Below are 16,331 nucleotides of genomic sequence, written 5' to 3'. Positions count from 1 at the left end.
TTCAAAAGTTTCCTGTGGGGACCAGTCATTTCTAATTACGCCAGTGCCAGTAAGAGAGACTATTATTAGTACAGGAATTTTTTGTTTAATGATCCGGGTTGGGGTTGGAAAGATAGTGACTGGCGGCTGAGGCAATCTTACTGTGTGGGCGGGCTGGCAGTGGCACAGGTCTGGACTGGCTGCGGGATGACGGTTTGGCTGGCGACACTGGCGAGGCGGGCAGACAGCACAAGTCACTTTCAATTTCTTCCACGCTAGGTGCACGCTTGCTGCCTGCCAGCAATACACCTAGGCCAATCAGCAGCAGGATCTTTGCACACTCCTAATGCTGATTGGCCCAATGTGTAGTGCTGTGCAGGTACACGAGCCAAGGGACCGCGCAGCACGAGTCTGTGAGAGTTGGGGGGGAGCCTTCAAGCTGAGCCTGCAGTGAGCGCAGTTGCAGGGGGCGGGGCCTTCTGTGCGCTCCGAGCCCCCCTGTGCCGCGGGCCCCATAGCAGTGGCGTACCCTGCCTATATTAGCGGTACGCCACTGCCCCCACGCACATCTCCAAGACTTCTCCAAAGCTGCACCAGTTCTCTGGAATTCCCTACCCCAAGCAATTAGATTAATTCACAACAGAGAGACAAGGTAATCACCAAAAGAATTTTGCAGTATGCTTTCACGTACTGCACCATACCCTTTCCCAGAGGGTACAGGTCAAAAGTTGGCAAATATGGACATAAAGTGGAACAGAAGAAGGCATCACAAACCTCTATGGAAGCAGTTCTGTATAAAATAATATAAAAGTAATACAATGAAGTGCCACAGCAGTGGGATGCCTGCTTCTTATTTTTGCCTGTTTAACTGATAAACTGATGGGAATGTCTAAAATTAGGTTAAAAATCCACTCACTGTCACATACTTACATGTCTGTGCCAATCAGGCTCAGTGCTGGCATCGCATGCTTCCTGTCAGTGGAAGATTTACACAGGCAGCCAGCAGGTCCCTATGATTGGCCTTTTTTTGCCTAACTAGCGTTTATTGTGCTATTGTTTCAATTCTTGGGTGGAGTACAGGACTGCACTGTTCCCTACACTACCTTTCACTCACCTTTTGAAAGTGTGAGGTCCCGTTTGTAGACATGTGCACTTCTGAAGCAATTTACTGGCCTCAACAGTGGAGCGCTCCCACAGCAGCACATGACCACTGAGTCTGTCTGGTCATGTGCCATTCAGGGATATGTCACTGCTGAGGCCAGTGTACATAACCTTGGATGGGAAATTGCACTTCAATGACTATCACGACTATCAACGGGCACCATGTAATTATGCAGGGCAATTGCTACAAGGTTCCTTTGCAGGACTACAGCTAATCAATGGGGTCCCAGCAGCACCACATCCTGTAATAAGCCTATATTCAGAAGACCCTTCTAACATAAATAGATTGTCCAAAGTGGTTACCATCTTTAAGTACCTAAATTGATAATGCTGGAAACAATTGTCAATGTTCTCCATCATTCATTCGTCGATTCTTAAGCACTATACAGAATGTTGCTCATCGTTCGCACTCGCTGACTAATGTCCCTTTAGCTACATGAGTAAGATTTTCCTGCCATGAACTCAGAAGTTATGAGCGACCTCCTAGTGAGGACAAGATCCTGTAGGCAGAGCACTGAAGGAGTAGCACATGAATTCATTGGGATTAATGGTGGGGAAGACAAAGGAGAATGTGGACTGTTTAAAAGGCAGCTACCCGGGAATCACAAATTCTATGAAGCCGATTTTCACCACAATCATTAACATAAGGTTTAAAGTAAAAAGTCTATTGGATAAATTCCAACATTTTTATGAGCTGACAAAACGTCAGCTACAGAAACGAGCCTGTAGCAACCATTCAGTGTAGCTGGGAAGAAGACAGAAAGGAAAAAAGCTACATTTTCAGAAAACATATTCAGGTTCAATCACACAAAAAGAAGTAGGTGTCCAAGGTGAGGGGGCAAGGAGTAAATCAGACCTCTTTTGGTGCTGGTCACCTAACAACTTTGGACATTAGGACTTGATGCTCCTTTGCACCATCGACCCTCTTTAAGGTCCTTGGGTTATTTCTCAACATTTCTAGTTTTTACAATCTGTGTAGATCCCTGGACAGTTTCATATCACCTATTAAGATAAGAGATATAGCTAACCTGCTCTGGATCTACTCTCTCCAGAGGGCCCATAGCAGCTGCATGACCTGTCTCTATGGTAGGTTTGCCCTTGTTTTGTAAAGGGGTTTATCTGCTTCAGACAACCAACTCTAATATCCCCTCTTAGGTTATGCCAAGCTGTTTAAAGTTCACCCTAATTCACCCAATCTAAGAGGTGATGCAATGTGCTTCTCGCTTCCATCTAACATCCAAAGAATTTAAAGGGGTTGTCTCTGTTAGGGCACATAGATGGCAAAAGGAAGTCTTCTGCTTTAGAACCCCATCTAAAAACCAGAGCAGAGCTTCTACAAAGAGAGGTTCCTGCTCTAGCCATGTACTGAGTTGTTGCCCAATCACCTTACTATGAGTACATTGCTGACCCCCCATCCTTCCCCATGACAAACTGGAGAAAGATAAACCAGTGGAAGTAGACCAGGCAGGTTTTCCAGATGGGACAGTCTACTATGTGAATCTCCCATTGCCTTGCCTGCCATATCCTGTACTATTGACAGACACACTGATTTCAGTGGTTGTTGAGAATTTAAAGTTTGAGACTGGCAGAACGTTAGGGACAAGAGTCAGGTGAAGAGTCCAGCTTATTCATGAGCTCTCTATCTTCCCACCCATCTGCAGATAATTGACAGGTTCCAGTGTAGACATCATAGAATACCTAAGTGCTGAGTATTATCTCTATTATCACAAGACAAATAAAATACAACTGCATACTTAAGGGTCAGTTCACACAGAGTTTTTGGCACTGATTTTGGCACATTTCTGCCTCAAAATCAACTCCAAAAAAGTTTTAAAACAGCCGCCTCCCAAAAATTTCAATGAGAATCAGCACTTGCTTTTTTTCCTCCTGGAAATCCACACTGGGACAGAATCCACACTGAATCTCCCACTGAAATGAATGGGATGTGTAAAAAAAAAAAAGCTTCTTACTTGTCCACGTGTTTTTTGCGCATTTTTGTATTGACGTAAACACCCATTGGTTAAAAAAGAAAAGTGTTGAAAATCTGCAGCCAAAAACGCATAAAAAACTAAACATGTACTGAATTCTCTCTGAATTTTGTAGGTGGATTTACAAAATCCATTGTGTGAACATGCCTCATACATTCTACTATAGAAGGTGCATATAGTTCATATACAAAACTAAAGCAAAATATCATTTTCATAGCGTCATAGTTGTTATTTCACTACATGTACGTGAAAAACAGTGCCGCTAGATGTTCATAGCATGTAGCAGGATAACATTAGTAGAGTCACACATATTATTCGGACATTAGATCAGAAGCAGATAAACTGTGCTTTAAAAGCTGTAACTTTACTGTCTAATATTTCTTTCGGTGTCTAAGAGGGAGCCACGCCGAAATATGACTGATTTCCAGGAAATACTGAATTACTCTAATGTAGTGAGGTTCACACATTACAGTTCTCTCTGCTGCCAGACACTCTGGGGGGATTCGTCATTTTCACGGCTCTTTCTATCGTGTTCTTTCGAACAAGTGAGGAATAAGGTGACTCCCTCCGTCATAGGAATTAAGAGGTGCTTGTCCGAGCCAAACACCAATACTGACAAGAAAATGGGGCCAAAATGATTTTTTGCCTGCAGTTATCTGATGTGAGCGGCCAGATTAGTTTATTATATCTTTAACAGTATCTCATATCTATATATCCAGGGCCGGTTCCAGGCTCATGTGGGCCCTTGGGCGATAAAGTGTCAGTAGGACCCCTTGTGGCATTTTGCACGGCGCTTACAGCAATGAAACTGCATGTATTATAGATTAAATACCTTACACAGAACATGCTACAGAGCGGATATATGTGAATCAGTCCTTATGTGCCTACTTTTATTTTCTACCCAGTGTTTCAGTCCCTCAGGTCTACTCACAGATATGTGCCCCCTCACAGTAGATATGCCAAGATATGTGCCCTCTTACGGTGGATATGCCAAGATATGTGCCCCCCTCACAGTAGAAATGCCAAGATATGTGCCCCCCTCACAGTACATATGCCAAGATGTGTGCCCTCTTACGGCAGATATGCCAAGATATGTGCCCAATGCCTATTTTCACAGTAGATATGCCAAAATATGTGCCGACTCACAGTTGATATGCCAAGATGTGTCCCCCCTCACAGTAGATATGCCAAGATATGTGCCCCCTCACAGTTCATATGCCAAGATGTGTGCCGTCTTACGGCGGATATGCCAAGATATGTGCCCAATGCCTATTTTCACAGTGGTTATGCCCAGATGTGTCCCCTTCACAGGAAGTGAAAAAAACTAAACAATAAATCCTTCCTCGCCTCAATCTCCGGGCTCCTCCTATCATCCGCGCTCCCTATCAGCAGCAGCAGGATACTGTGACACATGGCGCTGCTGTGCACCCCGCTCCTCCTCCTACACAGATCAGCAGGACCATGTGTGAGGACATCGTGCTGCTGCTGTGGAGTGCTGGAGGCTCAATGGTGGAGCAGGGAGCAAATAGTTCCCTGCTTCAGTGGCATACCTACAGTGTTTGGCACCTGGGGCGGGTCCTTTCTCTGCCCCCCCCCCCCCCACTACTTTTTAAAAAAATGTACCCCCTCACAGTAGTATTGCCCTCATTGTACAACCTTCACAGTAGTTTTGTACAGAAGTGTGTCCCCTCACAGTAATTAAATCCCCATTGTGCCCCCTTCACAGTAATAATCCCCATTGTGCCCCCTTCATAGTAGAAATCCCCATTGTGCCCCCTTCAAAGTAATGATGCCCACTGTGCCCCCTTCACAGTAATAATGCCCACTGTGCCCCCTTCATTGTAGTAATGCCCTCTGGCTCTCTGCCCCCTCCATAGTAGAAATGGCCAATGTGCCCCTTCACATTACTAATGCCCTGTGTGCCCCCTCCAGAGTAGTAATGCCCTCTGTGCCCCCTCCATAGTAGAAATGCCCTCTGTGCCCCCTCCATAGTAATAAAAACCTCTGTGCCCCCTCCATAGTAACAAAGTCCTCTGTGCCCCCTCCATAGTAATAATGCCCTCTGTGCCCCCTCCATAGTAATAAAGTCCTCTGTGCCCCCTCCATAGTAATAATTCCCTCTGTGCCCCCTCCAGAGTAGTAATGCCCTCTGTGCCCCCTTCATAGTAGAAATGCCATCTGTGCCCCCTCCATAGTAATAAAGACCTATGTGCCCCCTCCATAGTAATAAAGTCCTCTGTGCCCCCTCCATAGTAATAAAGTCTTCTGTGACCCCTCTGTATTAAAAACTTAAAAAACTGAGTAACTACCCACCCGTTCCTGAAGCTCACAGTCCTCTCTTCCCTGCATTTACATGTGGCGATCACCTCCACAGTATGAGGATGAGCGATCACTGTTGCTATCACTTGCCCTCATACATAATCATTGCTCCTGGGCAGCAGAGTCCTGTTTAGACTGCTGCCCGGGAATGACGATTGATGTGTCCACAACTCCATCATTTCAACCGATGAATGAGCATTTATCCCATTCATCCGGTGATCCGCAGCACCTTTGGATGGGCAGATTATCGGGGACAAGCATTCGTAGGAACGTTCATTCCTGATAATCAGCCCAAATATCGGGCCATGTAAATTCACCTTAAGAATAGGCCATCAGTGTTTCTTTAGTGTGGATCTGACACCCACCAATCAGTAGAGCAAAGAACTGGTGTTGTTTATCTAGATACCGCGCCATACACATGGTCTGCACCGCATATCAGCCCTGTTCACAGCGCCCCATAACCTATCTGCTATCTACCGTATCTGTCTTTTTCTACCTGTCTATTTCTGTCTATTTCATATCTCACATGTCTCTGTCTACTATTGCTGTCTCTATTACAGTATTAATTGTATTCTTTTATCTATCTATCTATCTATCTCTCTATGTCTGTCTACCTATCTATCGAAGAAAACCACTAAAATTTAGGCAGCACTCCAAATAAAGTTAAGATGGGTAGTGGACCCATCTTCACTTTATTTAAAGTTCTGGATCAATTTTTATGTTTTTTGATCATCCATTGGACTAGAACCTATGGTCTGGGAAGGATTGCACCCGTCCTCCGCATTCCTGACAGTGCTACTGTTTTTTATCTATCTATCTATCTATCTATCTTTTAGTTGGTATATCTATTTATGTCTATTTTCGTATCTATCTATTTATCTATCTATTAGTCTATGAATCTGTAAAATACATTGCACATAAAATGTTTTCATTCTGTATAAAACCCACTTACCTGATTTAAGAAGTAAAATCATTATCACGGGTACTATCAGAACAATGGCCGCAGCTATGACAATAATCACTTTTAATTGAGGCTGCAAATAGAAAACATAAACATCAGCAAAGAGCCCAATAAACCATGAAAAGTAGCTAAAATTGCAGGATCCAACCATCTGCCATTGATTAAGACAATACAATTACCAGCAGAGAGATCTGAATTCTGTTACAACATTTTTTCAAATTCTAATAATAAACATGAATGTAAAATTCTTGAATCCCAACAATAGTACCGGAGTGAATTCTTAAAAAAAAAAGTTGCATCTTGTAGAACTCACCTTCATTCTTACTAGAAATAGAGGCAACTAAGTGATCGCTGCTGAATTGCTTCCGAATGGATGTGAAGTGCCAACGTGCAGGAAGTTTCCTTATGAATAAGAATTCTTCCAAAACACTGCAGATTTTGCTCAATACTTTGAAAACGTTTTGCAACCTTTGGAGATTTAGAGGAAAAAAAAAAAGGGAATTGAAAACAGATTTTATGGGCGTATTTTTCTTTTGGGTAGAACAGTGGGTGGCTCCAGGGTGGATCCAAACCTCTGTGTCCAGCAAAAGTCATGCTTAAACTTCCCATCCACCTATGACTTAATACGTTCATATAGAAGAATGTGCAGACAGGTCAAATCTGCCATAATGTACAACTTTTACATCAAAAGGTAACTGAGCGATCCTAGAAACGGCAATGGGCAGCAGTTTAGTAGAGAAGGTTTGTGTCTGCTTCTTTTTATGATTCATTTCCTGCAAAAACAGAATTGCATGTCATAGGATATTGCAAAGTAGTGAGCACAGAATGCACAGTGGACAGCTAAGGTCACGTAACATATGGCGTTAGACGTCTGTACAGTCACATATGGCTTCCTATATTCTAGGTAAGATATGCATTGCAGATTTATTGTGTATTTTGCTTTTTTGCGTACCATTGAAGAGGATCTGTAACCTTTCTGGACATGTATGTTTTAGCACATACCATGAAATAACAATTCTTGGGCATCTTTTCTTTGAATTCTGTTTTGTGTTGTTCCTCTATTACTCCTCCTGAGTATTCTGAATACATTGAAAACTGGGCATTAACATTCCCTCCTGACCAATGGGTGCTTCCCTACACATTCTGGCACTGTCAGCCCTGACTGGACAATGTAAGGACACACTGACAACTAGTAACGCCCAGTTGTCAGTTTATCGAGAAATTTCTGGGGGCGGAGTAACAAAGGAATACCATAATTCAGAGTCCTAAAAAAGGATGTGTATGTGTAGTACCCCAGATATGGGGCTACTACAATTGGTTTGTATTGTAATGCAATGTAGTGTAATGTCACACTATATAGCTTGTTCACCAGCAGATGGGGTATAGTTGGTAGTGTTTGGCAATAGGAATAGAATTTACTATTCAATTTCTTCCTTAGGAATGGGCTGGTCCAACTTCCTGCCAATTAGAGTCAGTCTAAGAATGTAAAAAAAAAAAGTGAGAAGTGAAGAAACATGCAATCCACCTCCCACTCCATCAGGCCATGTGGACCATAGAGGTGGCTCATCTACAAGGACATCATTGCCCCAGAGAGACTGCAGGGTCCTAGTCCTAAAAATATTTGTAAACTATGGCATATTTGTGTCAGCAGAGTGATCAAGCAATTAATCAAGACTCCGCTGCAAGGTGGTGGGAAACATATTAAGACACCATCACTGCCGTCCAGGACATGCATAGCTAGAAGCCTGCATCATATGGTGGACAAACCAAACAAAACAAAAGATGTGCATGCGCTCACCCTCTTTCTGAGATCCCACTGTGCTCTCGGGAAAACCGGACAATCCTGTGTCAGTTCAGTACACCATTCAAAAATAAAGGCGGAAAAATCCTCAGTCTAAAATGCCATGTTTTTTTATTAAATGAGCTTTAAAATCCTCCAAAAATACAAAAATGAGACATAAAAAAATGCTACAGCTTTGGGATGAATCAAAGCATCCTGGCTGACCTGTTACATGTGCGTTTGGCAGATGAAGGCATCTTTGTTGGTGACATGTTCATTACAGATGGCCTTGCGGTTTTCCCTTCGGTCGTTTCGCGGCGAACTTTGCTCGTTCGCAATTCGCCAAACATGTGAACATATGGAGATGTTTGCATGCACTATATTATTTTGCATTGCGCCAAGTTTTGACCCATGACACATCCATCAGGTGGGACAGGACAGCCAATTGAGACGTTTCAGCACATGGACACACCCCCACCCTATAACAGAACCCGATCTGGCAGCAATTTTACATTCTGTGTTTTGACAGTGTAGGGAGAGGTTGCATTGTGGAGCAGGGACAGACTGTTATAGACACCAAACGCTAGCTAATAGGGCCACAAAAGTCCTTTTAAGGACTGGTATAGGTGTGCTGTCGATAGGTGTGATATACTGAGGGGTGTGATATACTTATAATATAATTTCTAACATAGAAAGTATATTATAGTGCATTTGTATTGTGCATCAGTTGTGTGTGGTTCTGCTACGATACTGCAGCTATATAGAGGGACAAACGCTATTGGAATAACTAATTGCAACTGTTGTGATATACCTATAGCCCCCAAAAAAAATGATTGAGGGGTGCGATATACCTGCTTCCACCAAATATTGATTCAGGTGTTCTATATACCTGTTTCCACAAAATACTGATTGAGGGGTGCGATATACCTGCTTTTACAAAATACTGATTAAAAGGTTTGATATACCTAATTTGTGGAAGCAGGTATATCGCACCCCTCAATCTGTATTTTGTGGAAGCTCTGTGGTCACAGGCTGATCAGTGGCTAACCCTGCTCAATTTGACAGTTGGCAAAGTGGTGTGGGACAACGGTGCCAATCTGCTGAACGTGCTGAAACAGGGCAAAATGACACACGTGCTGTGCATGGCACACGTACTGAACTTAGTTGAGCAGCGATTCGTTGCCAAATACCCTTGGGTCCAGGACAATCTCTAGCCATTTTAGAAGATCTTTCATGGCCCATGGGTCGCCTTGCTGACGTTCAGTGGCGATACCACCTGCCCGTCAGACGTCTGATTTGTGACAGCCCGACGCGCTGGAACTCCACCTTGTATATGCTTGATAGGCTGCTCCAGCAGCACCGTGCCGTTAACGACTACCTGTACGAACTCTGCGTCAGGAAAGGTTCTGGGGAGCTTGGTTTCTTTTCACCGCACCAGTGGCTACTTATGAGCGACGCATGCAGGCTTCTGTGGCCATTTGATGAGATCACCAAACTGGTCAGTCGCAGCCAGGGCACCATCAGTGACATAGTACCTTACACCTTCTTTTTGGAGCATGCATTGCATTGTGTCATTGATCAAGCCGACGAGGAGCAGGAGCTGGAAGACGAAGAAGTCGAAATGCTGAATGAATTCCTAGGGCTACTCCATCTGAGACAAGTCAGAAGGTGTCTGAAAAGGAGTCAGAGAAGGATGGTGGCTGGGGGGAGGAGGAGGAGGAGGAGCAAGAAGTGCAAGCTTTGAGGGGGACTTTAAACTTTTTGGAGATCCCTGGTGTTGTCCGTGGCTGGGTGGAGGAGACAGAGGACGACATTCTCCTGGGCGATGAGCAGAAGCCAGGACTCTCCACCGCTTCCAATTTAGTGCAAATGAGGGCCTTTATGCTCCAGTGTTTAAAGATGGACCCCTGTATAAAAAGCATAAAGGGCAAGGACCAGTACTGGGTGGCAACGTACTTAGACTCCCGGTACAAACACAAAATTGCGGACTCGTTACCAGCTTCACAGAGGGCTGTCAGAATGCAGCATTTCCAGGACTTGCTGCGAGAGATGCTGCATTCTGCTGTTGCGGGCATGGCAGAGGAATTTCCACCCACAGTGAAACAGGTGCGGGTACCAATCCTATCGCATCGACAAGAAGAGGGCGGTTTAAAGATGTGTTGGTCACTTCGGATATAAAATAATTCTTGCTGCCAACCCATCGAGAGCTGCCCTCCGGATCCAGCATTAGGGAACGCCTAGACCGACAGGTGTCCGACTACATCGGGATAACGGCGGATGTGGACTCTCTGAGAAGCGAGGAACCCCTGGACTACTGGGTGTGCAGGCTTGACCTGTGGCCAGAGCTGGCAAAATTTGCCATGGAACTCTTGGCTTGCCCCTCGTCGATTGTCGTGTCCGAAAGGACATTCAGCGCAGCAGAGGGCATCGTGACCAATAAGCGCACTCGCCTAGCTCATGACAGTTTGGACTACCTCACATTTCTAAAAATGAATGAGGCATGGATCTCGGAGGAATTCAATGCCTGTACTCCACTGGCCTGCAGTAAAATTGTTATCCACTGAAGGCCTAATAAACCTCCAGCCACATAATCACTTGTTCTTTTCTGTCAGGTCAATGCCTAATGTTTGGGGCCTGTACTCCACCGGCCTGCAGTAAAATTGTTATCCACTGAAGGCTTAATAAACCGCCAGCCACATAATCACAAGTTCTTTTCTGTCAGGTGAATGCCTCATTTTTGGGGCCCGAACTCCCGTGGCCTAAAATAAAAATTTTCTCGGCTCCAGCAGGGCACATTTTTGAGAGTTTCCCTTTTAGACGCATACAAATGGCCCCTGATTAAAATACATATTTTTGTGGGAATTTTTGCCATTGACCCCCCTCTGGTATATCACTGTCCATGTTGTGGGACTATTTGTGCACTTCTAGTAAGTACTTGGTGGCTGCAAAAATGACCTGAAGATTTCTCAGGTTCGCCTGCCAATAAAGTGAATGGGGCCCGCTGCGAACGCACGGCTCGCAAACATTTGATCGTGAATACGCGTTCGCGAAACGTCCTGGCCGATGTTCTTCCATCACTAATGTTTATATGTGCCCATATTGCTGATAAAAATGGTTTTAATATATGCAAATGAGCCTCTAGGAGCAACGGGGGCGTTGCTGTTACACCTAGAGGCTCAGCTCTCTTTATAACTGTCACACCCTCTGCACTTTCATTGACAAAATCAAACAGTGTAAATGTCATCACTTCTGGCCTTGATTTCACCTAAAGTCTTGGCTGCATTAAGCCATGCTATGTTTAGCACTTTTAGGATCTCTTAAAGGTGTTGTTTGCTTTGGATAATACCTTTACATCAGAACTATTACTAGAAAGTAAGCTGTACTCTGAGAAGAAACCCATTAGAAGTTCAATTACCTTAAAGCGCCACTGCAGGAGAAATTAAAGGGTAGATACTGTGTATTCAGTATATTTGAACAAAAAAAAGTTAAATCCTGCCGTTTTTACACCGGCCACTATGTCTAATAATAGGTGCCACTTCTTGGTTTATACAAATCACTTTACTGCAGTTAACTCATTCTAATCCTGCCTGTAATGATATCACCTCTGTGTACAGACAGGATCCACCATTCACAATAGGTGATTGTTAGATTGCCTAGAAAACTCTCCCATAGAAGTCAATGAGGTCCCCTCCTGACCTATGGCCCATGGGGCTGCCGTAAAGCAAATTTCTTAATGCTTTCATGCTTTCTAAATGTTGTTCAGAACAGTTCAGGCAAGATGGCCGCCTCGTAATCATGTTTAGGGAAAAGAATAAAAATATCTGCAATCAGAAAATAAAATCAGATTCAATAAAAATGAGATGTGTCACTATCTGGTTTTAACTGGCAGATAAATTTTTGGCGACACATTTCCTTGACGTATTACATTGTGCCCATTGAAATCAGTGGCTGGCTGTGCAATGCATATACATACCACATCCTCCAGTATGGATAACACTCTTTGTAGTTGTTTTTAGCTCTGGCAAATTGAAGAGATCCTGAATGAAGATTTTCCTTTATGAAAGGGAGTCTGCCAGCAGTTGTGACCATGCAAAACTATTGGCAGCACTAGAAAGTAGCCGGGAAGAACATTTTTGCTGAGCATATTTTATCAAGTAATTATCAAACAATCCCTTTAAGTACACTGCCACATGATCTGTCATTACATATACACACCTTTTTTGAAAGGCCCCAGAGGCTGCAACACCTAAGCAAGAGGCATCACTAACCAAACACTGCCACGAAGACCAAGGAGCTCTCCAAACAAGTAAGGGACAATGTTGTTGGGAAGTACAAGTCAGGGTTAGGTTATACAAAAATATTCAAATCTTTGATGATCCCCAGGAGCACCATAACCAAATAGAAAGAACATGGCACAACAGCAGACCTGCCAAGAGACGGCCGCCCACCAAAACTCACAGACAGGGCAAGGAGGGCATTAATCAGAGAGGCAGCACAGAGACCTAAGGTAACCCTGGAGGAGCTGCAGAGTTCCACAGCAGAGACTGGAGTATCTGTACATAGGACGACAACAAGCCGTACGCTCCATAGAGTTGGGCTTTATGGCAGAGTGGCCAGAATTACTTTCAGCTAAAAACAAAAAGGCACGTTGTGAGTTTGCAAAAAGGCATGTGGGAGACTCCCAAAATGTATGGAGGAGGGTGCTCTGGTTTGATGAGACTAAAATTAAACTTTTCAGCCATCAAAGAAAACGCTATGTCTGGCGCAAACCCAACACATCACATCACCGAAAGAACACCATCTCCACAGTGAAACATGGTGGTGGCAGCATCATGCTGTGGGGATGTTTTTCAGCAGTCGGGACTGGGAAACTAGTCAGAGTTGAGGGAAAGATGGATGGTAGTAAATACAGGGATATTCTCATAGGCGTGCGCACGGGGTGTGCCGGGTGTGCCTGGGCACACCCTAATCATCACCTCCGTGCTGCACTGCCATCTGTCAAGTGCCAACTCCTGATCCCATGCTTCTCATAGGCTTCAGGCGAGTGTTCTGAAGCCTATGAGACCGTAGAGCCCTAGAATGTATTTGCTCCAGGGAGGTATGATGACCGGAGGAAGAGGCGGAGTCTCGTCATACAGGGGGCGGGGCCTCAAGATGTGCAAGAGGAGATTCAACAGAGCACGTTGGAGAGAGGAGCAGAAGCTACAGGTCAGTGTGTGGAGAAGATTGACTTTTATGTGTACTTGGGGGGGCTTTTTGCAGGGGCTGAAGGGAGGAGGAATAATCCTTGTACTGGAGACTGTATGTTAGAGTGGTCTGAAGAGAGGGGGGGTGAAGTGATATTATTTACATGGGGACTATATGCTGGAGGGGCTGAAGGCAGAGAGAGTGATGTATTTTACATGAGACTGTATGCTGGAGGGGCTGAAGGCAGGAGGGGTGATATTATTTTACATGGGGACTGTATGCTGGAAGGGCTGAAGGCAGGGGGAGTTTTGTATTTTACATGGGACTGTATGTTGGAGGGGCTGAAGGCGGGGAGTGATGTATTTTACATGGGACTGTATGTTGGAGGGGCTGAAGGCGGGGAGTGATGTATTTTACATGGGACTGTATGCTGAAGGGCTGAAGGCAGGCGGCGAAGAGAGGAAAGATAATATTATTTACATGGGACTGTATGCTGGAGGGGCTGAAGGCAGGGGGAGTTTTGTATTTCACATGGGACTGTATGTTGGAGGGGCTGAAGGCAAGGAGTGATGTATTTTACATGGGACTGTATGCTGGAGGGGCTGAAGAGCGCCATAATTATTACTATTAGGGTCCATTCACACGTCCGTAGTGTTTTGCGGATCCGCAATACACCCGGCAGGCACCACCATAGAACAGCCTATTCTTGTCCGCAGCTGCAGACAAGAATAGCACATGTTCTATTTTTTTCCAGAGCCGCGGACTGGAAGTTCGGCAGGCCGCTCCGGAAATGCGGATGCAAAGAGCACACTGTGTGCTTTCCACATCCATTCCGTCCCATAAATAATGCATGGGTCCGCACCCGTTCCGCACAATTGCGGAATGGATGCAGACACATTCTGCGGACGTGTGAATGGAGCCTAATACAGAGGGGGCCATTATAATATTAAGAATAATAATAATAACACAGAGCGGCCAGTATATATTATAATTATACAGAGGGCATTATACTTATGGGCACTACGGGGGGAGGGGAGGTCTGTTATCTGAGGATGATAGTAAAGTGAGAAATCAAAAAAAAATTCTGTGAAACTCTACAGAGATGCGGCTGAAGGAAGGTATCATGGCGGTCTTATCTCCGAATAAAAATGTTGAGGAAAGTCTACATCACAGGAGACGTCACTGGATGTAACAGGTATGTGCCGCTGTACTCTACTGTATAGTGTGTGCCATTATATGTAATGTCCATCCACAGATCGGTTTGGGGGGGGGGGGGTGGCTCTAGGATTTGTACGTGTTCTGAATTCTGGGGCCTCACACCCATCTACTACATTATCTGTACTCAGAGTTACCACTGTGTCATCTGTAGTGTTACATAGGACTGCAGGTGACATCTGCTACATTATCTGTACTCAGTGATCACTATTATCTGTGGTGTTCCATAGGACTGCAGGTAATATATCCTACATTATCTGCACTCAGAGTTATCACTGTGTTATCTGTGGTGTTACATAGGACTGTAGGTGACAGGTACTGTATTATTTGTAAAAAGGGGCGTGTCCACAGGTTGGCGGGGGGCAATACTTGGATTGCTCTGGGTGCTGGCAAAACCCACGCTACACCACTGGAACTCTGCCCTGTATGTTCCCTGCTGCATGCTACCCCTCCTCATTTACACCCCTGTATAATGTACCCTTATACCCCTCAGTTATATGATACCGTATAACTGAGGGGTATCAGGGTAAATTACACGGGGTAATATAACTGAGGGATCAGGGTAATTTATACAGGGGGTAAAACTAAGGGGTATCAGGGTACATTATTATACAGGGGTAATATAACTGAGGAGGGCTATCTCAGGCAACATGATGAAGGGGTAATATAACTTATATAATATAAGTTATATTACCCCTGTATAATGTCCCTGATAGCCCTCCTCAGTTATATTACCCCTGTATAATGTCCCTGATAGCCCTCCTCAGTTATATTACCCCTGTATAATGTCCCTGATAGCCCTCCTCAGTTATATTACCCCTGTATAATGTCCCTGATAGCCCTCCTCAGTTATATTACCCCTGTATAATGTCCCTGATAGCCCTCCTCAGTTATATTACCCCTGTATAATGTCCCTGATAGCCCTCCTCAGTTATATTACTCCTGTATAATGTCCCTGATAGCCCTCCTCAGTTATATTACTCCTGTATAATTTACCCTGATACCCCTTAGTTATATTACCCCTGTATAATAATGTACCCTGATACCCCTTAGTGTATTTGCGTGTATGTGTGTGTATATGTATATAGGACAGCTCATATTTTTTTCACGGCCAGGAAACACGGATCACGGATGCGGCTGCCAAACGGTGCATTTTCCGATTTTTTCACGGACCCATTGAAAGTCAATGGGTCCGCGAAAAAAAACTGAAAACGGCACAACGGCCACGGATGCACACAACGGTCGTGTGCATGAGGCCTTAAAGATTGCTGTTCACAAGCGCAAACCATCCAACTTGAAGGAGCTGGAGCAGTTTTGCAAGGAGGAATTGGCAAAAATCCCAGTGGTAAGATGTGGCAAGGTCATAGAGACTTATCCAAAGTGATTTGGAGCTGTCATTGCCGCAAAAGGTGGCTCTACAAAGTATTGACTTTAGGGGGGTGAATAGTTATGCACATTGACTTTTTCTAGTTTGTCCTATTTGTTGTTTGCTTCACAATAAATAAAAAACAAACATCTTCAAAGTTGGCGGCATGTTCTGTGAATTACATGATGCAAATCCTCAAACAATACATGTTAATTCCAGGCTGTCAGGCACCAAAATACAAAAAAAGTCAGGGGGGTGAATAAGTTTGCAAGGCACTGTATATATATATATATATATATATACTGTTGCCATTTGAGCTTCAAGCCACAAAAACTGCAAGCAAATAAAATTACAAAAAAGTGTATATTTTAACGC

General features: G+C 44.3%; 1 protein-coding gene across 1 annotated transcript in view; it reads right to left on the bottom strand.

The window, feature by feature from the left end:
- LOC122944747 (prolyl endopeptidase FAP-like) overlaps positions 1-6,850 on the bottom strand; it is a 160,225-nt gene extending 153,375 nt beyond the window's left edge. The window contains exons 1-2 of the mRNA XM_044303335.1: positions 6,722-6,850; positions 6,400-6,481 (exon numbers count right to left, since the gene is read on the bottom strand). Coding sequence (XP_044159270.1) covers positions 6,400-6,481; positions 6,722-6,727 — 88 coding nt within the window. The 5' untranslated portion in view covers positions 6,728-6,850. The remainder of the gene's footprint in view (positions 1-6,399; positions 6,482-6,721) is intronic.
- Between the last annotated feature and the right edge of the window lie 9,481 nt (positions 6,851-16,331).

Source organism: Bufo gargarizans, chromosome 8 (genome assembly GCF_014858855.1).
Source record: "Bufo gargarizans isolate SCDJY-AF-19 chromosome 8, ASM1485885v1, whole genome shotgun sequence".
Classification (NCBI taxonomy): domain Eukaryota; kingdom Metazoa; phylum Chordata; class Amphibia; order Anura; family Bufonidae; genus Bufo; species Bufo gargarizans.
Note: the sequence above shows the minus strand (reverse complement) of the source record. Positions and strands in the feature narration are given on the sequence as shown.